Below are 27,816 nucleotides of genomic sequence, written 5' to 3'. Positions count from 1 at the left end.
CTCACACACATACTCAGAAACAAATGCAAGTTCTTTGTTGTAGGAAAATCTTGTCATCTTTTAATGAATCATGACAGATCTCTCAACTTCTGTCCTAAGTCTCTGGCACATTTTAAAATGGAATGTTCTTAATTCAGGCAAATCTTCATTTTTTTTCTGCTGCTGCTGCTGTTTAGACAAGGCTGGGAGGCCTTGCAAGATTCCAGCCCATGTTTAGGTTCACCCTCACTGTGGCTGTTGAAAGTGGATGTAATGCTGCTGTGATGAGTCCTCCTTTGCTTTCTTGGAGGAGACAGTGGTGAGCAGCCTGATGAATTCCAATACATTAGTCTGCAGCATTCATTACCTATTTATTTCTTTTTCTCAAACCAGCACGGTTTTTCATTTGTAGGCTAAGCCTGTCCTAACTCATGTATGTGATAAAGCAGTCTTTATGGCTGAAATCATTGACTTTCATGCGCTTGCCTTTTTCTCCTTCAGGGTATTTGAACATACAGTCGTGGCCTGAGAATATGACAGATTTCAGGGTGTTTTCTAACTTAGTTACTATTGGTGGAAGAGCTCTCTATAGGTAAGGTACTTCCTCTGTTGATGGAATAATTTTTTATTAGTATCCAATGACTCTTTATTCAGTAGCACAGAATGCAACATCCTTTGGGAAGGGCATCATAAATTGATATATTTTTCTCTGTTACTAAGGTATTCATTAACAGTAGCTTTGCTAATCAGTTGTTTATAATGCATAATACCTGTAAAAAAAAAACCTCTCGGTTCATTGCTGTAGCTATTAACTCATTCTTATTGTCAGGAAAGTACATTTTATGGTTTAAAATACCTTGTGAATGTGAAACATAACTTAAAAGATATTAATAGTAAAACTTAGCCCCACTATAATGAAGTTTATATGGTTGCATTTGGAAGTGCAGGCTCATATGTCCAAGGAACAATGTGGTCTTAAGTAGTGGTAAAAGATAAATGTATGGAAGAATACTGAAATCACTGAGGGACCTTGCAGGTGGGTGGGGTGTACATTAGCTCTGGAGTGTCATTTTTACCAGAGATGTTTCTGTATGAAAACTCGTATGGAGGAATTGGTTTGAAGGGAAGAAAATGTGGTGAGAGATAATGGGGAAGCACAGGAAGGTACCTGAATGATATATACAGCAACCCCTGGTTCCCCATTGTGTAAATGTAGTAAATCAGTCATGGGATTCTGCTGGCATCTTAAACAGCAACCCAGGCAGAATATGAATAGCAGTGAAACCTTGAGATTGAATTACAGACCAGCATTCCGTTTGGAAGAAGCAATTTTTATTTGTAACAGCTGGAAAACAATTATAATTGTTAAAATACAATAACTTAAAGGATGCCCAGAAACTGGATATTGTCTTCACTAATCTTCAGTCATAAAATATGTGCAGTCATTTCCATATTATACAGACAATCATTTACCATTCCTTTGATGAAGAAAGGCGATAACCACATATTACAACAAAAGAAAAATGAAATGTAGAAAGTGGGCTGGAAAAATTTCCTTAAAAATAACAGTTTCTTCCTGTATTACTATAAATGACATTAATTTGATGCCTGGCAGAAGATGTTAAAACATTTTGCATGATTTTGTCAGTTTCTCCTTAGCATATAAACTATCATAGTATTAATTCTGTCAAAAAAAAATCTGGATTTTACTCAGTTTTCTCAGCAGCACTTTATCTCAAAAAATACATTAATGGATGAAATGGAACTAGTCGAGGAGTTCTGCTGGCCCACTTGGCCTAGAGCTGCAAGCATCGCAGCTTGTGGTATCGCAATTCTTACAGGACTCATAATTTTCTAGGCAATAGAACTAGACATTGACTCATAAAATATTTGTGTCACCTCAAAATAAAATTTGTCTGACCAAATTTCAGTTATGCTAGAAAGACCATCTTGACATTAGGAACTAATTCTAGTGGGAAATTCCCAACCAGCTGTAATAAGTTCCTCCTTCTGGAGCTAATTCCTGTTCTCTCTTACTTTTGTTTTCATCACAGTGGCCTTTCCTTACTCATCCTAAAGCAACAAGGCATTACCTCTCTGCAGTTTCAGTCCTTGAAGCAAATCAGTGCTGGCAATATTTACATAACAGACAACAGCAATTTGTGCTACTACCACACTGTGAACTGGACCAGCCTCTTCAGCACACCCAGTCAAAAGACAGTGATTCATCGAAATAAAAAGGCAGAGAACTGCAGTAAGTACTGCTGCTCAGTGCAAATCTTGTCTATGATTGGCTCACCTGGGGGGAGGATGTTACAAGTACTGGCAGGATACAGTACAGTGAGCTGGCCAGAAACTTGGCTGATGTCTCTTGGAGCTCCGTGGACATCAGTGGAGCTGTGATCATTTACAGAATCTAAGGATTTGGCCCAGTCTGCCTCTGGGCAGATTTGTAGGCAAATGAAATGTTTTAAGGTATGAGCAAATGAAAGGGAGAAGAGAGAGAGTGCTGCTTCCTTACCATGATGTGAACTTTCCAGATTAGAGATCCAGTTTCACAAATATGAATTCTGAAGGCTATAAATGTGGGCTGAATGTAGTGTTCATGAAAAGCACTAATTTTAAAGATTTGAAAACTACAGCACTTTCCTTATGGAGTGCGATTAGCATCTTCTGCTTCCCCTACCCTGCTTCACCAAAGTGGCCCTGTCTTAATCCAGAAAGGTCACTTTGGGGACTGTTTTTGATCACCAAGTTCCTCCTTTCTGTATTTGACCTATCTGATAAAGAAGATTACTGATAATTGGGCCTAACTGTCTTTCAGGAAGGCTTATGTGCCAGCACCTGGACTGAGATCATAGTACTGAAAAGCAAATGAATGTTATGTAGGAGATGAAACTGTCTGGTTATACAGAAATCAGGCAGCAAATAGCATTAATACAGTCATATTGTAGCAGCAATACAGTTCCTTTTAAGCATCTGTTAGACTGCTAGCAAGAGAGGAGGTTTATTAAATTGCTGTATGTTTAAGTGATATTTCTGGGTTTTGTGCTTTGATCAGCCAGAAATGTTTGCTTTGGGTTTTTTCAGGCTGTGGTCCTACTTTTAACTTATTCTTTCTTTTAGTTCTTTTTTTTTCTTTTTTTTTTCCCTTTTGTTTTCTTTTTTTTCCTTTTTTTTCTCCCCTCCCTTTGAAGTACTATTCTGCTATACTTTGAGAGAGTTTGTGGCTGTGCTTATCACTGTAGTATGAGTGTACCTTCCAGTGTTAGGTGAAACACCGCTATACATTTATCACTGCTGCTCGGTTATTTTTCTAATCTCTTCTGCCATGTAAAAGCTACATGAAGTAGAAAGTCTTGTTTGGTCTCTGCACGGTTTTGTTGTTTTGGGTGGCATTATTATTATTAGGCTATTTCTCTACATACAAGTTAAAAAAGTGAAGTTTAAAGAAATGCCTCTTGCTGTTGATGTAGATAGTTTAATTGCGATTGTGCCTGAGGGTGAAGAGGGAAAGGGTTGTTTCTTCACCTCTGGCAGACCACTGTCCACTTTTAAACTGCAGCATATGTTATCCTTTGATGTAAAATTTCTGTTATGTGAGACAGAAGGATGTGTTGAACAGAACCTTTCTTGGTAGAAGGTTTTGTGTGTGATTGCAAAGGACATCCTTGGCATAGGCTGTGAAATTATGGATTAGACCCTTATATTTGGTAGAACATTTTGTGGGGAGGCAATACAGAAGGTGGAGGAGAGATGCAGTGTCTGCTGCTACTTCTGTGGTGAGGAAGTGCACAAGGGTGTCCTATATGTTGAACAGCTTCATGCCCTGGTGTCTTTCCTGCTGTAACCCAGCCAAGAGGTGACAAGGGCATGAGTAAATGAATCCAGGTGGTTGTCTGTGAGAGTAGCATAGCTCTCTTTGTCATCCAGAGATGATCGAACACATGATGATAATGTTACGTGGGAATGAAGCATGGATGAAGAGTCCAAGAATAGTGCTGAATAATGAAGGGAGTTAACCAGTTGCAGGACAAAGAAGGCTGCACAGTCTCTGTTTTTAACACACCCAACTTTATCTTGTTCTGAATCAGCTCCAGTTGCTCAACATCCATGAGCTTTGTATCATCATATTTAATGGCTTGTGTTCTCTTGTTTTTCATTCTTTCCATCTCAAGGCTTTTTCTTTGCTTTGAGTTCTTCTGTGGGTGAATATTATTTGAACATTGAATAAGATCAGCCTTGCAAGAGAAAAGTATGCATTTTCTGGCACCATCAGCTCCTCTGAAACTTGGAGGAAAGCTCCTGACTTCCCGTGAATAACTAGTGCCTTCAGTCTTGCCAGCTAGAGCATTTGTAGATGGCTTGTAGTTTGGTATGCATTCTGTTTTTTCTGCCCCCACATAGAAAGCCAACTATGAAAAAATGGTATATTATTTGGCAAATAGAGGTGTTGCCAAGAAAGAGAATCACATCTGCCCAGGGGTGGTGGGTTGCCAGTTGCTTTCCCCTGCAGTGGGGTTGGAGTTTAATAGGATCAAGTGGTGAGGAGGAGCCTAGTTCTGTGCTAGCAGTCTAGTAATAAGTGTATTTTGTATGTCATGACAGGAAAAATTAGCCCTTTGAGATTTCACGTGAGAAATTTCTTGGGCTGACAGAATAGAACCTGTCTGAAGAAGCACAAGGTCTTGATGACCATGCAAGAGTCACTAGGGTTATATTCCAACATCCTAGTGGTCCCATCTTGCTGGGAGATACATGAACCTGTGAATCTTCCAGAGAGCACCTGTTTCCTCTCTACCGTATGAAAAACCGCTGACTGTGGGAGAAAAATCTTGCTCTTGGTGCTCTTTGATGTTTTCTAACAGCAGATTGGCTATAGCTGTCTGATAATGATGCATCATTTAATGACAGAACAACCAGCTCTCCTTCATTCCTAGAGATTTAGTATAAAAATAAAACAAGCAGTAATATGGTTGAACTCCGTTCATACAGTAATGTTTCCTCTTTGCTTTAAGCTCTCTATAACTTACAGTATGTTAGAAGACAATGGAAAACCACTCAAAGGTGAACTTCGTAAGGTGCTTTTCCCTTCATGGAATAGTGTCCCATTTGTTTCACTGGGTTTGAGAGCTTGGGGACATAGCTGAACATGTTAGTTTGAAAGCTATTCCCTTATTAGTTGTCAGGACTCCTTGTCAAATACCTCTTTGCCCTTTCTTGTGATCGCTAAGTTTGAGTCCCTTTGAAGCAGCCACAACTACTGAAACCTGGGCTTCCAGGGCAAATGGAAACATGGATATACTGTCACATCATCCTCTTGCGCTGTATGTCTTGTCACTACATTTGCACACAAAGGGAAAATGTAAACTTCATTTGACTTTTAGCTTATTGAGGATTTGTTATAATAGAGACTCACTATTTTCCGGGAAGAAAAATACTCGTAAAGATATTTTATGAAATTTAACACCAAGGGAATCTTCATGAGGAAAACAAATCTCATTCATTTCGTTTTAAGAAGTCACAATGTAAGCTACAGTACCAAGGGACTAGTTTTAAAAATGGACTCCAACCTATGTTCATATAGGCTGGGGGCCAAGTTACTCTGATCAGAAGGCATTGTCTTAGACAGCTGACTTCCTGAATCCTAACAGGGAACAGTGGTTTTCTCTCTCTTTGCACGTCTGTGTGAATGAATTGATTAATGTTTTGTGGCCTTTTGAGAGTCAGCAGTAGATGAGCTATCCTGCTGCTTCAACTCTGCCTGTCAGTCAGCAGCTCTCTGGAGTTAAATGGGTTCTGCTGCAGGCTAGATGTCTAACATCTTCACTAGATGTAGAAACTTACTTGGAGTAAGGCAATTACTTGGAGTAAGGCAGAACTGTTACTTGTAGCCAGATGCATTTCTCCAGCATCCTCTGAAACATCTGTAATTTTCAGGATAGGGCAACAGACTGGGGTTTAGGAGAGTTTTCTCTCAATCTTCCAGTACCTGAATGTTTGGGATCTGAGGGCAAGCTTCTAGGTTTCCATTTCTGCCTTTCAGTTATTTTGCCTGTTCTAGACCCTGATCCTGCAGATGCTTGGGTATATGCCCATGCCTCTCTGAGTGACAAATAAGACTAATCGGAATGGGGAAGGGAAACGGTAAGTAACTATTTGCAGGATCGGAATCCATCGTCTATGGTAGAAATAGCGTCTGTTTGCTTGCATAGTAACTAGCAGGGTGTGACTTGTTAATAAAAATACCCATTAAAGATTTTTTTTTTTCACATGGTTTCCAGTGAAGAAACCAGTCTAAACCATGTTAATTATTACAGCCACTCTCGAGTGTGGGGTTTGGGGTTTTTTTTTGTATATTTTGAGTCACTATCAGCTTGGGTTTGTTTTCCTCACTAGTGATTGTTAACAGCTTAAAACAAGTTACAGCAAGCATTTACTATCAATGTGTAGTTTTTCTTAAAACTCATGTAATAGCTTCCAAGATCTTCTAGTCAGCATCATATTTAAGTGACTTTTATGATACATCACAAGGTGATGATTATGTTTTCCATACCATTTAATGCTGTGTTCAGCTGAACATATAAGTCAGTGAGGAAGTACTGAAAAATTGTTGAGAGAGTAAAATATTTGTGGAAAAGTTCAGTCTATATTAATGTTTCATCTTTGAGATAACACTGACATTATAGACTTGGGCAGAAGTCTTGATGGTTTTTTTTTCAGTGAAGAAGATAAAGACAACAGACTTCAGCCAGTGGAAAATGCTACAAAATTATCCAACGCACAGAATATACTCCTGATACCCTCAATTATTTCATCTTGCTGTTTCTGCCACTTCTTAACAATATTAAAATAGTTACCAAATATTTCACGGCCTCCAAGATAGCTTTTCTAAATGCTGGTTAAAAGCCTAGGGCAGATTTCACTTCTTTGTAGAATGTTGAAAATACAGGAGCAAAACATATGTCTGTTTTTTTAATTTTAAAAAAGTCCATAAACCCCACAATGCTCTATTGCTTCGTCCTGTCTTTCTAATACTGTCCCATGCAGGGCCAGAGAGGGGTGGGTACCTGGAAGGAGTGCGACCTCTCTCTTCTCCACCTTCCCTACACACATTTGGGGATTGAAATGTCAGTGTCCAAGTTTGTGTACACAGGGAACATAGAAGGAAGTGGCACCTTTGAGGCTGAGCACCATGGAAAGGGCAGCAGTATGTGATCATCAGCGAGAGACTTCTGAACTGCATAGACCCTAAAAGAAGCCTAGGCTTGGGGGCAGATTACAGGAGAAGACTTGAGGGCAAGGGACAAGATGAGGCTTCAACAGCCGTTGCACCTTTAGCACAGTCTGATAGTGTCTCCCAAGGTTGTTTAAGGGTTCAGATGGCAAATGGGCATCTTCAAACTGATAAGCCGAGTGGAAATTAATTGGAGAGCATTTATGTAAAATGCAGTACATGAAGCTCTCATCTAATGTAGACTTTTAATTATCTACTACTATAAACTGTAATGTTAAACATTGTGCATAAAACTTACTTCATTATGAACATTATTAATGCAGAATGACTGACTGTAAAGTTTTTTGCTAGAGAATGGGCTCTGATAGTTAGATTTTACTGTTGCTCCATGCTGAAGTAAAGATTCTGCCTTTTTTTTCCCAGCATGGGTTTTTTTATGGAACAGTCAGAGGAGACTCATATCAAATGTAAGTTCACACAAAATAAATGTAGAAAAAATGTTCTTTTATAAAGAGTTATTTAAATAATTCCTTTCAGCTTTAGTGACACCTGCAGTGCACAATGAAACCTTTCTAGGCAAAGGTTGTTATAAATGTGATTGTTATGAATTATGTCAATTTAGCCACCAATTAACAACTTGAATAAATGATTACATTCATTATCAGGCGTGATGCAAAGCTAATAGAAGTCTGCAAGAGCTTTTCTATTGAGTGAGCTTTGGATCAGGCCCATAAGTGTATAGCCAAATAGCAATAATTTTTCTTTTTTTACATAGCTGATTTTCTTGTGTTCTATCTAGGTTGAGGAAAAACATTGAACCTTTCTGCTTCTAACCTGTGTGACCCCATTAATAAAGAATGAACACTTGTTCTAAAACTCCTGATGAAAATGAGTTCCTGTCAAAAGCATTATTGTTCTTTCCTTCCACATATGGCCATGTGATATGGTGGAGCTTCAGAACATTCTCAGCCCATGGAAATGTCAAATAATGTGCCTAAAATTGAAACATTTCTTTAGCCATCCCTATAATTAAAGAAGAGGAAGACAGACAAGCATAATGGGGGTTTGTAAGTTGTCAAAAAAACCTGCTCCCTTCTTGCCAAGATTCATTTATGAAAACATTTCTATGACTTAGAAATAAGCAGAAGGAAATAGTGATTTTTTTTTTCTATTGCTTTTTTCATAGACAACAAGCATTGTGTTGGCTAGATTTCAGTAGGGTAATTGTGATTTTCTTTACTGAAAAGCTCTCTTTTTATTTGCATAAGGTTACTCAGTATATTTTCTGAGCTATCTTGTAATTGTGTCACTTGCTATTTGAAGAGATATTTTAATGCAACACTGTGTGTGTGCGTGTGTAAATAATTTCTGATCCCAGAGTAGTCTGACAGCTGAGAACAGTGAAAAGACAGGAAATCGCTGGTAATAAAAGCACAATTTCAGTTTACAAAAAAAGGTGAGAAAGCAAACAGGAAACTGCCTTTCAATGACGAGAGTGTGTAAAACAAAATCAGAAGAATTACTAATATTCTTAAGATTGAAAATGAGAACAAAGGGATCTCTAAAGCAGGGTGGTTTTTAAATTGTGTGACAAGTACTTAAAGTGAGTCATTGACTAGAAAATAAAACTATTCATATAAAACGTTTGCTTAATTAGAACTGTGAGAGTTTCTGGGTTTGGGGTACAGTTTAAGTCTGAAGCTGTCTGTTAATCCCAGGTGTCCCTGTGGCAGGCAATGTGAGGCAGGACTCATATATTTGTCTGGTCAGTGTCACTCACACGTCACCATAAGACTGGATGAGATCAAGGGAGAGTGGCAGACCAGGCGTGAAGTGCTGGATTCTGCTCTGAGGGTGCCCTCACGTGTGCTCTAAATCATAAGGCATAATTGGGGTTCCCCTGAAACGACCAGCTGTATCACCCAGAACTTTTTCCTGGGTGCTTCTTTAGGCAATGAACATGAAATAGGCCCAAACTAGCCTTTAATACGAAGTCAATGCACCTCCTGAACTGTACTGCACAAAGCCAGCATTAGACTGAGATATACATGAAACATCTAGAAGTAGGTGAGAAAGGAAACTGTGTGGGCTACACATGTAGCATTTGCTAATGCAAAGTTTTTGCCTAGTTCCTTTGATTTCTATGAAGTTCAGTTAGTGGCAGCATAGTGGAACTACTGACATCTGGTAGTTGTTATAAGAATGTTGCTACGCTTTTAAAAAGTTAGGGTTGGGTCAATAATGAAAAGCTGAATTTTTTGTCTCTGCTCATACTGGCTTTGTGTGGTATGGTTCCTTTACAGCAGAATGATGCCTGATTCACAGCAGAGTTCAGGGAAAGAGAATAAGACACCTCTATGAAATGGCATGCTAAATAGCTCAGGTCTCTCTTGCTGGACTGGAATCTGCAATAATTAGTATACTTCAAAGGAAATTAAATGACCACTTGGAATTACTCCTAAATTTAATTATTTTATGTTTGACTGTATCTGATTTGAGCTTTGAGGCAAAAGAGGAATCAAAAAGATACTTCTGAACACCTTCTGGATGTCGTCATTAAGAAAGTATATGCGATATTAAAAAAACTAAATATATATATGTATTCAAGCATTCCAGCCTTGATAAGACATGAATGTGCAGACTTTTCATGTCTGAGGTTATTTGTAGTATTGTATTGAATAAGATAGTGCTCATCTACCTGCTGGATTACATGTGTTGTACAGCAGAGCCATGCAGGGTCAGCAGCAGTGCTGTACAAGTAGGAAGAATGCTAGTGAATCACCTGTTCTTGGATCAGTTTGCCTGCAAGGGCTGGAGGCTGGAGGACATGAAATCTTTGATTGGTTCCTATGCCACTTGTAAAGGTGAAATGTGCTTTTCTGGCACTGAATTACAAAAATGTTCTAGGCAGAAAAGCAAACAAGTAGATGAAGATCTGCCATTTTCAATCTCAATAAAGCAAAATGTCCTATTGCAAGAAGAAAGGAAATATGGAAGAAGCTTCACTCCTCTTGCCTACTTGCTATATGGGCTAGGAGGGAGAAACCATGCATACAATTGTTGCATGTTTTTTTCTAAGAAGTGCTTTGTAATAAATTCAGTGGTCAGAAAGCAGGGTGACAGTGACAGGACAGGTAGTGTATATCAAAGGAAAGCACCCTGCCAGTGTGACATGACTTTGCACATCAGCAGTCAAAAGGAGGTGTAGGAATGCCTTGTAGGAAATAGAAGACGACGTAGGCTAGGCATGCTGTACAGATCAGAAAGATATGTTTGACAAACATGGTACCAACATCAAACAATGTTGCATGATGAAAAGCAGTGGTTAAGGAATGAGTCGCTGTAAGAAGCAGTGTGCTGTCCTATACAGTAGGCTGCTATGACAGATGCTGAGTGGTTCAGATGTGGGACATTAAGTACACCATAGCACAGAATAACCAGTTTTAAAACATGCCGTGGAGAGCAGAAAGCATCTTTATGCTGACTCTTCCATGATTGAGAAGGCCTTTGTGCTTCTCAGGTAATAAAACTCAGTATACTCTTTAATTGTTAAGGTGGATTGTAATGGACAGTACCTAATGCACTGTTCCAGCCTTGGCAGTAAAGACAAAACCATCAGGTATCCTCAAATGAAAATAGGGCTTTTTTTTTTTTTTTTTTTTCCAGTCACCCAGCTATGCTGCTGTACTGAAAGAAGTGTAGAAAATAGCGCATGAAGAACTACTTTGTATTTAATATAAAGCTGTCAGATGGCTTTTTGCATTTTGCAAAAAGATTTTCTGTTGATTTTGCTATTGCCTGTCTTTAAATGTGTGCTGGGCGTATGCAGTTGCTGTTTTATACATGTATTCAGTGGAAGTCTGTCTGTTTGTGACTGGATGTCTTCATTGCTACAGCATTGGAGGGGGTGGTAGAATTCTACCAGCAAACCTACTTTTATTTCATTATTTGATGCTTCCCTCAAGTTTTTTCTGGTAGTTTAAAAAGCAAACAAGTGTTTATATATTTGCCATCTCTGATATTTCAGATCTTTGCTGTTTTTAATCTACTCAGTCTAGCATGTAATCCATTTGTGTAAAACATTTCATCGTGCAAGAGTGAATTCAAATTAAGAGATCTACCCTTTCACATGCCAGGCTGAAACTGTGCAACTGGACTTTCTTGAGATGGATGGAGAGATTAACGTGTTTTCTTTTGCTCTTTGCTCATTTTCTCCATCTGTCACAGTCATCTAGATATTTATGTAGAGAAGGATTTCTGTAAAATAAAAGTACAGAATTAATTATGCTTTTTGAAACAACCTTTCCTTCTCATCCTTTGTTCATTGTTTATTTTGTGTGGTTTTGAGGGTTTTAATAGAAAGGCTCTTTGGCTCTTCAGGTGCTTTTGCAATAAACAATTAAAAAATTACGGTTAATGGTGACCATCCTTCAACTTTTTCCCCACCATCCAAAAGTTTTATTTCAGAGTCCTCAATTCAAAGGTAGTGTTTTATAGTTTAGTTTAATAGCCCTTCTGTGGATTTGGACAATTGATTTTTCAAATCCTTTAAATTTTTGGCATTTACCATGTCCTGTGTCAAGGAATTCTGCAGCTTGATCTAAAATCTCAGTTTTGAACCCTATTAGGTTCCTGTCTCTTTGAATGCCCATGAGGGACTTGGAAGAAGCAATGAACAATTGTTTCATGCTTACTTACTGTCCTGGTTTCAGCTGGGATGTAGTTAACTGTCTTCCTAGTAGCTGGTACAGTGCTATGTTTTGAGTTCAGTATGAGAAGAATGTTGATAACACTGAGGTTTTCAGTTGTTGCTCAGTAGTGTTTAGACTATAGTCAAGGATTTTTCAGCTTCTCATGCCCAGCCAGGGCACCTGACCCAAACTGGCCAACAGTGTATTCCATACCATGTGTCGTCCCATCTAGTTTAGGAACTGGGAAGTGGGGGGGCAGGGATTGGCCGCTCGGGGACTGGCTGGGTGTCGGTCGGCGGGTGGTGAGCAATTGCCCTGCGCATCACTTGTACATTTCAATCCTTTTATTACTACTGTTGTCATTTTATTAGTGTTATCATTATCATTATTAGTTTCTTCTTTTCTGTTCTATTAAATCGTTCTTATCTCAACCCAGGAGTTTTACTTCTTTTCCTGATTTTCTCCCCCATCCCACTGGATGGTGGGGGGAGTGAGTGAGCGGCTGCGTGGTGCTTAGTTGCTGGCTGGGGTTAAACCACGACACTTACCTTCTTGTCATTCATGATTTTATAGACCTTATCATGTCCTTTCTTGCCCATATCTAAGGCTACTTCTCTGTTTATTGCTGGTATAGAAGCTCTTCTCTAGTTTTGATAATCCTTGCAGCACTCTCTTAAACCTTTTTCTCACTCTACTATATCCTGTCTGAAAATAACAGACCGGAAGCGTGTATAGTATTCAACCTGTGAATGCACAGTGTGTTTCTGTAGTGGTACGATGATAATTTTCTGCTCTTTCTCTATTCTGTTCAGATTTCTAGAAAATCTGAACGTTCAGTTTACTTTTCTGAGCATAATGGAATGCTGAATGAAATATTTTCCTGTGGATTTCAGAGGACTATGTAAATTAATAACAGTATCCTCTCTCTCTGCAGCTGCCGATGGAATGGTATGTAATGAGTTATGCTCAAGTGATGGCTGTTGGGGGCCAGGGCCAGACCAGTGTCTCTCCTGCAAGCGCTTCATCAGGGGAAGGACCTGCATAGACTCTTGTAACCTGTATGATGGGTAAGATATTTCCCTTGCACTTTTCCCTGAAGTTGCTGATTACATTGTTCAGGACTTTAATGAGTAAGTTATTTTGGGTTTGCATTAATCAATATCTGGCTCCATTGCCAATATTACTGATTTTGCGTGGAATATTTTGTGGGATAAGTTTTAAGGATTTCCAAATCTGAACTTGTGTAGAAGGCTTTACTTAGTATTCTGCTGACTAAAATCTTCATGCAACATCAAAAGTTTGTTGCACCTTTTGCATTGCTGTTGATGTTAGCAATTCAATTTAGGTGAAGACTTACGAAAAACTGCACCATTTAGCCCTACTTGAATATTCAGAAACACATACAATTATGTTCTTTCAGATAAGTTAGATTTAGGCATGTGACAAAGAAATTCTCTGATTAAGGACCCCAAAGTAGGAAAACTCACTCTCTCTCTTTTTAGATAATGCACTGCGTATGTGTACACACAAATATAAATTATAAAACCAACATGAGTTCTTCCCTTTCCTTTTGCCACTCATGCATGTGCACCATCTTTTCTTGAGGGTGGGTAGAGGAATACATACATTTGCACAGCCAAGGTGGCTGAATCTGCTTTGTGACAGAAGAATAGAGCTGAACTGCTTATATTAATTGCAGCAGCAGAAATTCATAATTAGGCCATGGAGGGAAACAGGTGGAATTTCGCTTCCTGTATAACAGTATAGTAAGGTTTGACGCACCTCTTTTAAAGTCAAGATAAAAACCCTAAATGATTTTTATTATCTTTTTCAGCTCAAACTGCTAGTTGAAAATAAGATCACTGTATGGTTTTGTTCTCTTTCTTTTCCTGCCTTGGATGCCAACTCATGTAACTGTTAAGGAAGGAGTATTGAATTAACTCTCATACATACATAAAAATATTCTAAACTCTTCTATCTGGAGAATGCATGCAAAAAAAATCTTGTCAGAGTACAGTTTTATATGCTTAAAAGCTCCTCTTCTCTCCTCCTCTGCCACCCCCCCGCCCCCCAAAAAAAAGTTGCAGACTACAGTTGTGTTCTCATATGCACCAGAATATATTGGACCACATTTGGTGGCTTGCTGCCATGAAGCCTATGGCAGTAAGATCACTCATGACCAGCCCTCAAGTCAGGATGTTCTGATCTGTATCAATTACTGAATTGTATTTACACTTTCCTCAGGCTCAATTCCTTCCTAAATATGTGATTTCTAACCTGGGCTTGGGGAGAAGTTTTTTGTTTGTTTGAGAGCTCTGCACACTCATCTCGCAGGGCAGCAACAATACTTCAGGGAAGGGTCAGAGGTATTTAACTTCTCTTAGTCCTCAACAGGCAAGATCTATCTCCAAAGTTAGAGAAGGATGAGCTCACTTGCAGTAGTTGTGAGGTCTTCTTCAGCTGTATTGTTGCAATACAGCCTAATGGCTGTAGAGGAGTGGAGGGTGAGCATCGATGAACTAAGCAGAGAGGCCTTTACCCTTTACTTGGATACTACTAGAACCCACTAACATAAGTGTGCAGCACATGTTTAACTGGTTAATGCAATGAGATGGGATCCATCTGCAAAGCTTAGGTCTGTCCAGTCTGAGCTAGTTACATATATTCTGTCTTTGGTTAGTGGGAGAGAAATGACCTGTTCAGATGTTAATTAATCTCAGCCTAGAAGAGGGTGGGATGAATTGTGTTGAGAGGGTGCTGGAGGTTTGTTGTGAGGGGCAACTGGCAGCTGAAATGAGACACCTTGTGTTTGAAGAAAGAAATCCCACCTACTATTGCTACTCCCCCCCCCCCCCCCCATCAGTGGTTAATAAAAAAAAAAAGAAAAATCACTTGGGTGATAGTTTCTTGTGGATACATGAAATAAATGAGCAAAAGGATTTGACATTTTATAGATTCAGACCTCAGTCTAGAATTGTTGATGAAAAAGTTACGAGCCTTTTGGAGAACGGGCTTTTAAAAAAGAGTGTTCATAGAGACTTAACTAAAACAAGAGCAGCACTATGATCAATGCTCTTTCTAATTGTTTCCTACCTGATAGTATGTCTCACATGTAACAAGTGGCTTCCTGAATCTGAGCCATGAGTGACAATTCCATAGATAAAAATCAAGAAATGAGTTACTTAGTCCCATTAATGAGGTCCTTATTTTTTAAGGAGAGAGGGGAAAAAAAACCACTATAGTTTTATACTGGTAAACAAGATGTCTTCTGCTTCACCTGCCTGTGAATGAGGTTGCTGATGGGGCCTGGTTTTCAGCTGGTGTACAGCAGCATAATGTCGTTAACAGAAGTGATCTCAGCTCACCTTAGTGAAGCTGAAATGATTTCCACCAGGTAGAGAGCTAGCCATTTTGTCTCAGTTTCAGTCTCACTTTTGGTTTCTCCTAACCTGCCTGCAAAATACTTTTCTAGGGAATTTCGAGAATTTGCAAATGGTTCTGTCTGTGTGGAATGTGATCCCCAGTGTGAAAAGATGGAAGAAAACATGATCACGTGCTATGGACCGGTAAGAACAAAATTTGGTATATTATGGGCTAGCTTGTTAAAGTGTGCTAAAGCACAGACATTTTCTGTTTACAGACTTTAAAGCAGCTATTGAAAATTAATGTTAACAAAAGCAGAAAATATGTGTATTTTGCATGTAGGGAAAGAATTCTTCTCATGTTAAATTGGTGCTGGGAATAAACTTCCTTGGATCAACATCCTTTAGAAAGTGGTTTTAAAAGTTTTCCTTTTCTTTCCTGAGTTGTCTTAATGCCTTAGTGGTACAGATGCACAAAATTTTTAAATGATAGATAGCATGCAGTTGTGATTTGAGTGCCCTCTTTTATCACTGTTTCATTCTTTATACTCAGTTCTGTCCTGTTCTACTAAACTTCAGTTACATTTTTTTTTTTTCCACAGAAATTGTGGGAATTTGTCTCAATCTCTCGATTAGCTTAAACAATATGTTGGTTGGGGGTTTTTTTTAACTTAGGTTAGCCTTTTAGGTTGTTCTGATAGAGCATTTTTTTCACGCATCCTAAATGAATGTTAACTGCGGCTGTCACCTTTATAATGGCCAGTGAGTCTTCTTTCAAAGATTATTGCTCTTTTGTGAGATAGAAGTTGTCTCTTTCTTTTAGTCCTTAGTATATTGCCAAGATTAAAAGTCACAAGTATCCCGGGCAATGAGGAGTTGTATTTTAGGTTCTTCATTGTTGAGAAAATTTAACCCATAAGTTATTTCCTTATTTCTGTGACTTACCTACTGAATGGAAAAAAAGACATCACAATACTGTGTTTTCTGCAACACAACCATAAAGCAAGAAGCTAATGTTTCAAGTGTTCAACCCATGAGTGAAATTTGGATTTGTAGCAGGGCTTATGGACATAAAATCCTAGACCAGTGCCCAACATGAACACCAGATTTGGTTATACACTGGCTTATCATCACAGCTTTAAAATTTTACTTTTACATTCTCCAGGAGCCTTGGTTTGTAGTTCGTAACAGTCTAGTGTACATATGTATTAAGACGGAGACTTTGTAGTTCTTAAGTATTGTTGCAACCAGATACCACAGGGAGAATGTACTGTGGAAAAAAAATCTGGAGTGCAGAGGTAGGGGATCCCGCTGAAGGGCCATTGCAGTTGCTTTGCAAATGTGGTTCAGTATTGAACAATGTTGCGGGAAATTTCTCAGACTTAAAATGGGCGTAAAGTCCATTGTGTTAAGTACACCAATAATATTGAGAAACCCATTTAGAAGCTGGACTTTAATCTTACGCTCTACAGAATAAGTTTATGGCCAAAAGAACCAGGATTTACATATCTGCTGCTCCTTAACAGAGACTGGAACCATATAGCAAATTCACTGTTCATTGGGAATGAAATGTTACTACAGTTATTGCTGACTGTGCTGTCAATCTAGGACCTGCAATTGTAGTGCAGCAGAAGACAGAGTAACTTGAATGCACTGCATTTCTTTCTTCCACGCTTTCCAGGGACCTGACCACTGCACGAAGTGTTTCCATTTTAAGGATGGTCCAAATTGTGTGGAAAAATGTCCTGATGGCTTACAGGGGGCCAACAGCTTCATTTTCAAATACGCTGATGAGGATCGTGAGTGTCATCCATGTCATCCAAACTGCACCCAAGGGTAAGTGCAAATTCTGTGAAGTGAGGCATCCTATTTACTGTTTATAGTACATGATGATTTATGTGCAGTTTGGCTTGGTAAAGCATTTGTCCCACTCCTGAAAACAGAGTGTGTGCAGCAGTAATGTGACCTTTGGTTTTCAGGTCTCTCGTGACATTCGGGTTCCAGTCGTGAATGTCTAGCAGCTTATCAGAAGAAAAACTTACACCCCTTTGAAAACCATATAGAACAACTTTTCACAGCAATGCTTTTAGCCTTCCTTTTAGCAACCACTGGTTTGTAGCAAATGCTGCTGTTGACACTTAAGTGTAGGCCTGTAAAATGACTTATTTTTAGTATTTACTTGTTGACAGAGTTTTCATCTATGCTTCTTGATATTGGTGAACTAACCTGGCAGCACTACTGTGAAACTAAAGTGTTACTGCTCTCTTTCTTTCTTATGGGGACTGATGCAAAGGGTTTGTCTGAAACCAGACTTTGTACAGGAGTCTGAGTATCAACTCCCCAAGTCCTGTCTAAGTGTCCAAAATCACTTGTTGCATTTGGAAATATACAGCCCATGTATCTGAGCGACAGTTAAGAATTTGTGCAACAAAAGAATAGTAGTCATATATACAACTATTGTTTTGCGTGGGCCACGTAAGTTATAAACGTCTTCTCAGTGAGACAGTTGATGGTGTCCAGCATACAAAGAAAGGGAGAGGCAGCCAGGGGAAAAAAGAGAAAATTTCAGCCAGTGAAATAATCTTTGACAAGAGGCTCTTATTGTTTAGCAGCTAAAATTAAACCAGGAAATTATTCAATGTAATCTTGATGTCAACAGCTGTTGCCATTCAAAACGAGACCTTTTGCTGGTTTTGCAAATCTAATTACAATAGAGCCATTAGGAAAATGAAAGTGAGATTGCAAAGACACAGCCAGGATCTGTTACAGATTTGTCTTCCCCTCAGACCCTTTAAATCAGTTACACAATAATAAAAGTGCTGCTACTGTGGAAGAAGAGTGTAAGAAGAAACAATACGAAAAGATCCACTTTCTTCAGGAGTGCTGGTCCTGTATTTGATAGATGGTGCAACTGCCAATTCTGATGGAATCTGACAAGCCCAACTATGGATGATAGATTTACTGTCCATCCTGTGTAAGAAGTGCCTTGCAGCTCTGCTGGCCTCTCAGAAGACCAGGATGTGACACTTCTTCCCATTCCGTCCTCTTTTCTGGGGAGGTCTAACGGATGTAACTATTACTAATCTTCGTGGCACAACTGTGTTTCTCCTAGACCAGGAAGGGAGCAGAATGTTTTCCATGCCTTTCCGCTTCTTCCTATGCATCAGTATTTTGCAAGTGGTTGGTTGTTTTTATCTCCCAGAATAGAACTGGATCAAGAAGGGAGGCTTTTATGCCTTGTGATGGAAATCTGACATACTAGTTCATAAACAAATAGGAAGGGCATTAAGCAGTTGTAACTGAACTTGCCAGTATTCATTGGTGACCCTTGGTGACACAGGGTTCCTTTATGCTGAGTTACGTTGTCATTTAATCCTTGAACTTTCAGTTTTCCCTTCTTTTTATTTTCTGCAGCTGAATAGGTGAAAGAACATCTCGCTTAGCATCATGTGCCAATCCCCAGAGAAATGACAAACTACCACTAGTAAAAGGGCCAAAGGTCTCACCCAGGTTACATAAGCAAAGGTGTGGTTATCTCCCACATGCGGAGCTATCCCTTTGCCATGAGTCAAATACTATTCCTCATAGAAATCCTCATCCTCTTATTACACAGTTGATGTGTCTATTCTTAGGTATTTTGTTACCCCTCACAAAAGCAACACCCCACCATCCCCCAAACCTGGGTAAGCATGGGTATTCTTTTCTAGTGTTCCTAAAGACTTTCTGGCCTGTGATTATGTTAATGAAACTGTTAATGACTGTCCCAGATGTTTGGGGTTTATGGGTTTTCCATCTTCTTGCCAATGTTGTCAGGGGCTGAATATGCCCACAGAGAGAAGGGAAATCAGTTACTCTGTCTCCTTTTCTCCTTCAATACTGAATTCTCTAGTTTCATACCCTTCCTTTAGAAATTAATATTTAAATTCCCCTCAATCAGAATTCTTCAGTGAAATAGGTTGTGGAAGGAACACATCTTGATATTAGGCTCATGACTGAATGGCTACAGAGAAACAGTAATTCTACTTCATCTAGCATGTCCGTTCTCCTCTTTGTCAGGTCAATTGCTGGAGTAAAACCGATGCCCTCGCAGTACACCTTGGATACTCGTCAAAAAGTGTTGAGCTGCTGCAGAGCAGTGCTCCCAGTGTGGTATTATCTCATTCTTGCAGTGCTGCTCTCTTTGAATCAGGCTGCTTGCTAAAATGGGTTGTTAGTTCTCATACATTGTTTTTAGTCATCCCTACCTGTTGTTGTCACCAAGGAAGATATCTGTCCCACTTCTATGTTTCCTCTGAGCTTTTTGCCACAATTTCATCGTGGCACTTGCCAGTGATTGCTTTACACCCTAGAGCGTGAGATTTGCTAACACCATTCTCCTCCCTTATTCAAGTATAATGACTGCTTCTTTTAATAGGTGTGTAATTATCCAGCCCTGTTAATGACCTTACACTGACTAAGAGAACTATCAAGGAGTGACTTCCTTGGATGCAACTGTGCTCTTTGCCTTGCATCCCTATGATAAACATCAGCTACTTGAAGCCAGTTTGGAGCAGATCTGAGGCACATGGAACAGCTATCCCATTTAATTCAAGAGAGTCAGAAAGCATTTGGCACCTTTTCTTGCAGAACTAGCCAAAATAGAACACTTTCACAGAAATAAAATACTAATTATGTAATAGCATTTGACAGTCTGCTTCCTTACTGGGCAAGACACAAATGGGAGATCTCACTGGACACCTCCCCTCACCATAAAAAGGCATTTTCTCATACAGATTTTTGAAGGAAGTGTATTACTCTTCACCAAAACTTTATTTTCCTTCTAAGCCAAGACCAGAGAAGTCATGGAAGCCGTATCAACATGTGTGTGGTCCAGAAGGGGTTTGAAGGCAGAAGTACTGTCTTGCCCCTAAAGCTTAGGTGTATTTTTAGGAAGGCATTATGAATTCCAGATGAAACAATAGTGCAAATTCAATGGCCACAAACTCTGACTAAGAAACTGTTACTATTTCATTGATACAAAATTTCCTCCTACCCCCTGCCCTAGTTCAACTTTCTTACTATCACTATCAGTATGCAGTTCCTATTAGGTAAGTAACCCTCTGGTTTTGAGTTGACTGGCTTCATCCATAGCAATAGTTGGATGACTGGGGGCATTGCCACAACTAAGGTTTTCTCCTGTCCAGAGTTAGTCCATTTATGGTATTGTATAATCAGTTTTGTTTCCAATGGCAAAGATTTTTGAGTATTCACCTGACTAGAAATGGCTTCACTACTCCACATCCGTGAACAGTTAAGACCCTACCTTTCAGTCTTAAGGAAAATTGATGAAAGACAATATTTGTGACAGGGGGAGAAAGGATTGTTTCATGAAAAAGCAGTTGTTACTCCAGTTTTCACAACTGTTTTAACTCATCATTTTCTTTCAGAGGATCATAGAATCGTAGAATGGTTTGGGTTGGAAGGGACCTTAAATATCATCTAGTTCCAACGCCTCTGCCATGGGCAGGGATACCTTCCACTAGACCAGGTTGCTCAAAGCCCCATCCAACCTGGCCTTGAACCCTTTCAGGGATGGGGCATCCACAACCTCTCTGGGAAACCTGTGCCAGTGCCTCACCACCATCACAGTGAAGAACTTCTTCCTTACATCTAATCTAAATCTACCCTCTTTCAGTTTAAAACCATTACCCCTTGTCCTATCACTACACTCTCTGTTAACAGAGTCCCTCCCCATCTTTCCTGTAGGCCCCCTTTACGTACTGGAAAGTTGCTATAAGGTCTCCCCGGAGCCTTCTCTTCTCCAGGCTGAACAACCCCAACTCTCCTAGCCTGTCCTCATAGGAGAGGTGCTCCAGGCCCCTGATCATCTTTGTGGCCCTCCTCTGGACTCACTCCAACAGGTCCAGGTCCTTCTTATGTTGGGGGCCCCAGAGCTGAACACAGTACTCCAGGTGGAGTCTCACAAGAGCAGAGTAGAGGGGTAGAGTAGCCTCCCTTTGCCTGCTGGTCACGCTTCTTTTGATGCAGCCCGGGATGCGGTTGGCTTTCTGGGCTGCAAACGCACGTTGCCAGGTTGTTGAGCTTCTTGTCAACCAACACCTCCAACTCCTTCTTTACAGGGCTGCTCTCGATCTATGCATTGCTCAGCCTGTATCTGTGCTTGAGATTGCCCTGACCCATGTGCAGGACCTTGTGCTTGGCCTTGTTGAACTTCATGAGGCTTGCACAGGCCTACCTCTCAAGCCTGTCAAGGTCCCTCTGAATGGCATCCCTTCCCTCCAGCGTGTCAACCACACCACACAGCTTGGTGTTGTCAGCAAACTGGCTGAGGGTGCACTCAATCTCACTGTCCATGTCACCAACAAAGATGTTGAACAGTGCCGGTCCCAATACCAACCCCTGAGAAACGCCACTCATTACTGCTCTCCACTCAAACATCGAGCCATTGACTGCAACTCTTTGAGTGTGACCATCCAGCCAATTCCTTATCCACTGAGTGCTCCATCCATCAAATCCATGTCTCTCCAATTTAGAGACAAGGATGCTGGGGGGACAGTGTCAAATGCTTTGCACAAATCCACGTAGATGAAATCAGTTGCTTTTCCCTTATCCACCAATGCTGTAATGCCGGCAAAGGCCACCAAATTTGTCAGGCACAATTTGCCCTTAGTGAAGCCATGTTGGCTGTCACTAATCACCACCTTATTTTCCATGTGCCTTAGCATAGTTTCCAGGAGGATCTGCTCCATGATCTTGCCAGGCACAGAGGTGAGACTGACTGGCCTGTTGTTCCCCGGGTCTTCCTTTTTTTCCCTTTTTAAAAATGGGGGTTATGTGTCCCCTTTTCCAGTCAGTGCGAACTTGCCCAGATGCCACAACTTCCCAAATACAATAAATAGTGGCTTAGCAACTTCATCCACCAGTTCCCTCAAGACTCCCAGATATATCTCATCAGGTCCCATGGACTTGTGCACCTTCAGGTTCCTTAGATGATCTTGAACCTGATCTTCTCCTACAGTGGATGGTTCTTCATTGTCACAGTCCCTGCCTTTGCCTTCTGCATCTTGGGCAGTGCGGCTGGAGTACTTGCTGGTGAAGACTGATGCAATAAAGTTGTTGAGTAACTCAGCCTTCTCCATGTCCCAGGTAATCAGGTCTCCTGTTTCCTTCTGGAGAGGGCCCACATTTTCCTTAGTCTTCCTTTTATCACTGACATACCTATAGAAGCTCTTCATGTTGCCCTTGATGTCCCTGGCCAGATTTAAGTGTATCAGGGCTTTAGCTTTCCTAACATGGTTCCTGGCTGCTCATACAATTTCTCTGTATTCCTCCCAGGCTACTTGTCTTTGCTTCCACCCTCTGTAGGCTTCCTTTTTGTGTTTGAGTTTGTCCAGGAGCTCCTTGTTCATCCACACAGGCCTCCTGGTGTTTTTGCCTGACTTTCTCTTTGTCGGGATGCATCACTCCTGAGCTTGGAGGAGGTGATCCTTGAATATTAACCAGCTTTCTTGGGCCCCTCTTCCTGCCAGGGCTTTATCCCATATTACTCTACCAAGCAGATCCCTGAAGAGGCCAAAGTCTGCTCTCCTGAAGTTCAGGGTAGGAAGCTTGCTGTGCGCCCTCATGGTTGCTGCAGCAAAGGCTGCCCTTGAGCTTTGTGTTCCCCATCAGCCCCTCCTGCTGGTGAGAACAAGTTCCTGCGTAGCACCTCTGCTCGTTGGCTCCTCTATCACTTGAAGAAAGAAGTTGTCATCAGTGCATTCCACAGACCTCCTGGATTGCTTATGCCCTGCTGTGTTGTCCCTCCAACAGATACCGGGGTGGTTGAAGTCCCCCATGAGGACCAGGGCTTGTGAACGTGAGGTTGCTTCTATCTGTTTATAGAGGGCCTCATCCACTCGGTCTTCCTAGTCGGGTGGCCTGTAGCAGACCCCCACTATAATGTCACCTGTCCCTGCCCTCCCTTTAATCCTGACCATAAGTTCTTCGTCAGCTCCTCATCCATCCCCAGGCAGAGCTCCATAGGCTCCAGCTGGTCATTGACATAGGGGGCAACACCCCCTCCTCCTCTCCCCTGCCTGGGGGGACAGAATGATTATCTGTGAAGCTAGGATGAGCTCCAAGTGTAATTTTCTGTATAAGCTGTATTGGACTGTTATAAGGTACTGAATATATCATTAATAAATTGGCACGTATTGGTTAACCAGTTCATTTTACAGAGCGAACTTGGAAATTAAAATATCATCCAGACTCCAAGCAGAAGAAGGAACCCTGGGGGTGAACGGAGTACCAGTGTGATGTATGATTGTGTCATGCTTATACTTACATGTGTCAAAAAGCCTGAAACCAAGGAAGTTACTTCCAGAGGAAAAATAACTGATGACTAGGTGGTACAAAATAACTTGTTAACAGATATGGCTGCTACTCACACAGTATTGTACTTTACTGCATGTAATCAGGACAGCCAGTCAGAGAGTAGAAACTATTCAACATGACTAGGAGTAATGGAAATTGTACCTGGACAGAATTTTCTGTTTGGGGCTGCAAAATCCGCTGAAGAAGATTACGGGTTTAAATAAAAATCAATGGTATTTCAACCTAGAGTGGGTAAGGTCCAAACAGCGCTCTCTCCTTGGATTTAAGTTCTATTCTCCAAAAGTCTGAAAGAACAAATGTACAAATGTGAAATGTCTCCAAGACAACAGGCTCTTCATGTTAGTCTGCCAGTTATCTGAACTACTAGTAATGGGCTCTCAGATCTCTAATTTGAATAGGGCCTTCTTTTTATTTATAGTAAGTCTGAGCTCAGCTTCTCTTGACATGCTAGGAAATTGAAGATCTGAACAACTTTTTTTCAGCCTTCTTCATTACTCAACTGGTTTTCTGCAAATTGCTGAGAATGCCATGAAAGGAAGAAATGTTGGATATGTTTGAGAATGGTTAGAATTTAGACAGTCCTGAATTCTGAACTCCTGAAGCCCAGGGCAGCTGAAATTTCAAAAAACACCCTTCAGGAGTTCTCTCTATTAAGTTTTTGAACTGCGTTTAAATCTACCCTTTCCATTTATGCATTATCTGGCCACCTGGGTATTTAATTAATCCTTTTTATGTCTGCACATTTGCTGAAGGAAACCATTACTGAGGAAATCCTTACAATTTGTGTTTGCATGTCACAATTTTTTGTAAAAATAAAAATTCAAGTAAACAAACAAGAGGTAAGGTTCACTATCATTCTGCTTTTCCTGATGGGCAGCTAAGGGGAAATTGAATTCACTGAATATATATTATAATGGCAGAGTGATGGCTAATTGAAATGCAGCAAAAGCTGATGAGTGGCAAGTGATGGTGAAGTGGAAAGAAGATCTCAGGGGAGCACATTTGAACTCTTTGAGATTTTTGACATGCATATCCCTCTATCAAAGCCAAACTGAAAGCAGGAGACTTTAAAAAGAGTTTGGGATCATACCTTAAATTTAAAATGCCTCAACAGAAATGAGTTTCAGTCTATTGATGTGTCAGATCACCTGCTCCTGTAGTAGATGTACAGCCAAAGAGCCTGTTAATAAAATGGCTCTGAGATCTTGTTAAAGATTTGAAATCAGTGGTTCGGTTTCCTTAAAATGCTGAGAGCTAGATACTCCTCATGGCTACAGAGGGACTAGCTGGGCATTCAGCTCTAAAGGGTGTCAGGTTGTCTTAACCCCTAAAAGCTTAACTTCACGTATTTGTCTGAGAATCCTGACTGCTGTGTAAATGTGTAATTGACTTGCTATTTGAATGCAGAGGACCTAGGATACCACTTCACTACTGCTCTTCATGAGGGCAAGGAAAATCCACGCATATCCATGTTTTGCAAACAGGCTCTTTCTCCATGGTTGTGCTTTAGTGGTGCTGCATAAAGTGATTCCGTGCATTTCCATTGCCTTTGGTGAGCACCTACTGATTTTGCAGGTGGAGGACTTTTGGCAGCATCTAAGGAAAGCAGAATAAAATGCCTCAATCAGCAGACACCAGTTTGCTCTGGGTTTTGTTGGAAGTTCATCCTTGAGCTTCCCTGATAAAAGTATAGTCCACTTCCAAAATATTTCTGTAGTTGCCCTAGCTAGGAGCTTAGAACAGAATGAACAGTTGCATCAATTACAGAAATAAAAAAAGTTTTGCATTGTGCTCCTGGAGGTCTCATCTTGCAAATGAACAGCTTTTGTGCAGTAATCACTGGTTTGATGATGCAGACAACATCCAGAAAAAGCAACTCTATTGTCAGGACTCCCACGTAAGCAGGTGAAACTGCCTTAAGTGTTGTTTGAGCCAAGATATGTCCAACCTCGGAGTGCTGTTTATGTTGCTATAATTGTTCCCATTGCAAGCTTGTTTTTCTCACAAGCTATAATTTTGTGGTGACTTGGGTCTCTCTTGAGAATTGTAATTAAGAATGTGGCACAAAGAGGGGATGCATGCTTCTTGGATCTGTAAATAACAGATTTCTCTCTTTCTCTCCCTATTCTCAATTTGGATTTGCTGCAGGTGCATAGGGCCACGTATTGAGGACTGCATTGGCCTGATGGATAGGTACTTGCTGAGTGATCATTCCCTGTGTGTCTTCCATCCTCCACGTGTGGACAAGGGCGCATGCGTGTGCATGTCCTTGTGAATGGCAAATGACGTCTTTTGTTCTGTAATTGCCTGCAGGTGTAGAGGTCCCGCTAGTCATGACTGCATTTACTATCCATGGACACGACAGTCCACTTTACCACAACATGCTAGGTAACATCCACCACTTTTCCATTTTTGTACACAAGGTCCTTCCCTGGTTACCATAGGAATGTCATACTATCCATTTTGTTCTGAAACGCAAATTATGGGGAGAATATAATTTGTCCTTAAGTAAGATATGCCTCTGAACACCCAAATTTACTTTTGCATTTGAAAGCTAATTAAATATCTCGTTTAGGGTTATTAGAAAATCCCTTCTTTTTTGTTTTGTTTTTTTTTTTTTTAGTTTAAATCAATGAGGATTAAATTCTGAAATTTTCTGCAGAAGTATGTATTTTTTGATGAAATTGTACTAGAAGTAAACATGGTGAATACTCTGGTTAAATTGGAATTTAATTCTTTTTTGCTCATTTGTTGGGTTTTTTTGTTTAAGACAGAGCTTAAAACAAATGAAGTTTTTTCTTCCGTAATTCTTCTCTGGAAAAAAGTAAATATTTCAGCAAAACCAAATTTCTTCCTTAATTCACAAACGTTATTATCTGATTTTTTTATTATTATTTTCTTTTTAAAAAAAAAAAAATCTTAAACTTGCAGCAATTTTATTTTTCAGTAATGATGATTGAAACAAATTAATGCAAGAATACTCCAAAATATTCAGGTTATACTCTGCATTCTTTTTCATGAAAGCCCTTCATTGCCACTGAGTTTGGTTATTTTTAAATTCAAACTGGTTAGTATGACTTCCAGGCTTTGGGATTACTGTCCTGAGCTGACTGGATGAAAAAAATATCATTTCAATCAATTTCACCTCATTAAGGATTTGACTTTGGTTTTTTTTTCATGTCTTTTTTTAAAGATTTTAAGGTTGCCTTCCCTTCCTATTTGTGTACCTAATGTGAATATTCCTGTTTCTAGCTGTTGAGGGAGAACATGTTTAGACTTGAAAAACAGTACTCTATAAATGGGATACTTGTTTAATTAAATCAATATCAGTTTTCACTTAATTCATGGACCAGTGAATAAGCAACAGAAGAAGACTGAGTTTTTCAGTATTTTGTTTTAATCTGGGATATCCAGTTTGAGATAATTCTGGGGGGGACTCATTTTCAGATGTACTCATCCAAAGCGAGTTGCCCAAACCAAGCAATCCGTTTTAAAGGTCTCCATTTTGTCAACTTTACTCAAAGCAGAAATACAGAAAATGTGTTCTTACTTGCATAAGTTTAAGGGTTTACCAAAGTACCAAGGATGAAGGCCTTGCTGAAGTTCTTTGCTTTAGTAACCAATTTAAAAATAACATGTATTTCATCAATTGGATTTTTAATCAGTTTTTGAGGGAACATTAAGGGCTTTATACTAGAAGACAACTTGTTAGCTGTAGTGTAACTCTTACAGCATTACAGGCTGCTTGCTTTGGCTTCCTCTGTTAGCCCAAAAGCCAATCAGATCTTGTTCACTGTTTAATTCGAGTGGTATAACTCCAAAACTTACCTTTGCATTGAAAATGTTCAGGTAGTTGTAAAGTCTCTGAAGGTACTGCCAAATACCCACTGAATTTGATGGAAAGACCCCTGTTAATCACAGTGGATGTTAGATTGGGCCCTATATTTAAAAGTGGAATTAAAGGAGTGGAACCTCAAACATGATAACACAACACTAAAGAAAGTGTTGTCTAGTAGGGTGCCAGGCTTAAGCCATGTGTTAGCAGGCAATGCTTATTTTGGTTTATATGTTGTGTAAATCATATGTTTTGTCTCCTTGAATCTACTGGTAAGGTAGTAAAGCAAATTATTAAGGGGGGGTGGAAATTAAAGCAATTGTTTTACTCTGCTCA

The 27,816-nt window shown here is 40.0% G+C and overlaps 1 protein-coding gene across 5 annotated transcripts in view; it reads left to right on the top strand.

The window, feature by feature from the left end:
- ERBB4 (erb-b2 receptor tyrosine kinase 4) overlaps positions 1-27,816 on the top strand; it is a 671,761-nt gene that overhangs the window by 489,045 nt on the left and 154,900 nt on the right. For 3 of the 5 annotated variants that reach the window (XM_069782036.1, XM_069782034.1, XM_069782038.1), the window contains 6 exons: positions 481-571; positions 2,034-2,233; positions 12,842-12,974; positions 15,380-15,473; positions 16,951-17,105; positions 25,959-26,033. In XM_069782036.1, the coding sequence (XP_069638137.1) occupies positions 481-571; positions 2,034-2,233; positions 12,842-12,974; positions 15,380-15,473; positions 16,951-17,105; positions 25,959-26,033 (748 nt within the window). Of the gene's footprint in view, positions 1-480; positions 572-2,033; positions 2,234-12,841; positions 12,975-15,379; positions 15,474-16,950; positions 17,106-25,793; positions 25,839-25,958; positions 26,034-27,816 lie in introns of all 5 variants that reach the window. The other 2 variants (XM_069782037.1, XM_069782035.1) reach the window with 1 other exon arrangement.

The sequence above is a fragment of the Haliaeetus albicilla genome, chromosome 4 (genome assembly GCF_947461875.1).
Source record: "Haliaeetus albicilla chromosome 4, bHalAlb1.1, whole genome shotgun sequence".
NCBI lineage: Eukaryota > Metazoa > Chordata > Aves > Accipitriformes > Accipitridae > Haliaeetus > Haliaeetus albicilla.
Note: the sequence above shows the minus strand (reverse complement) of the source record. Positions and strands in the feature narration are given on the sequence as shown.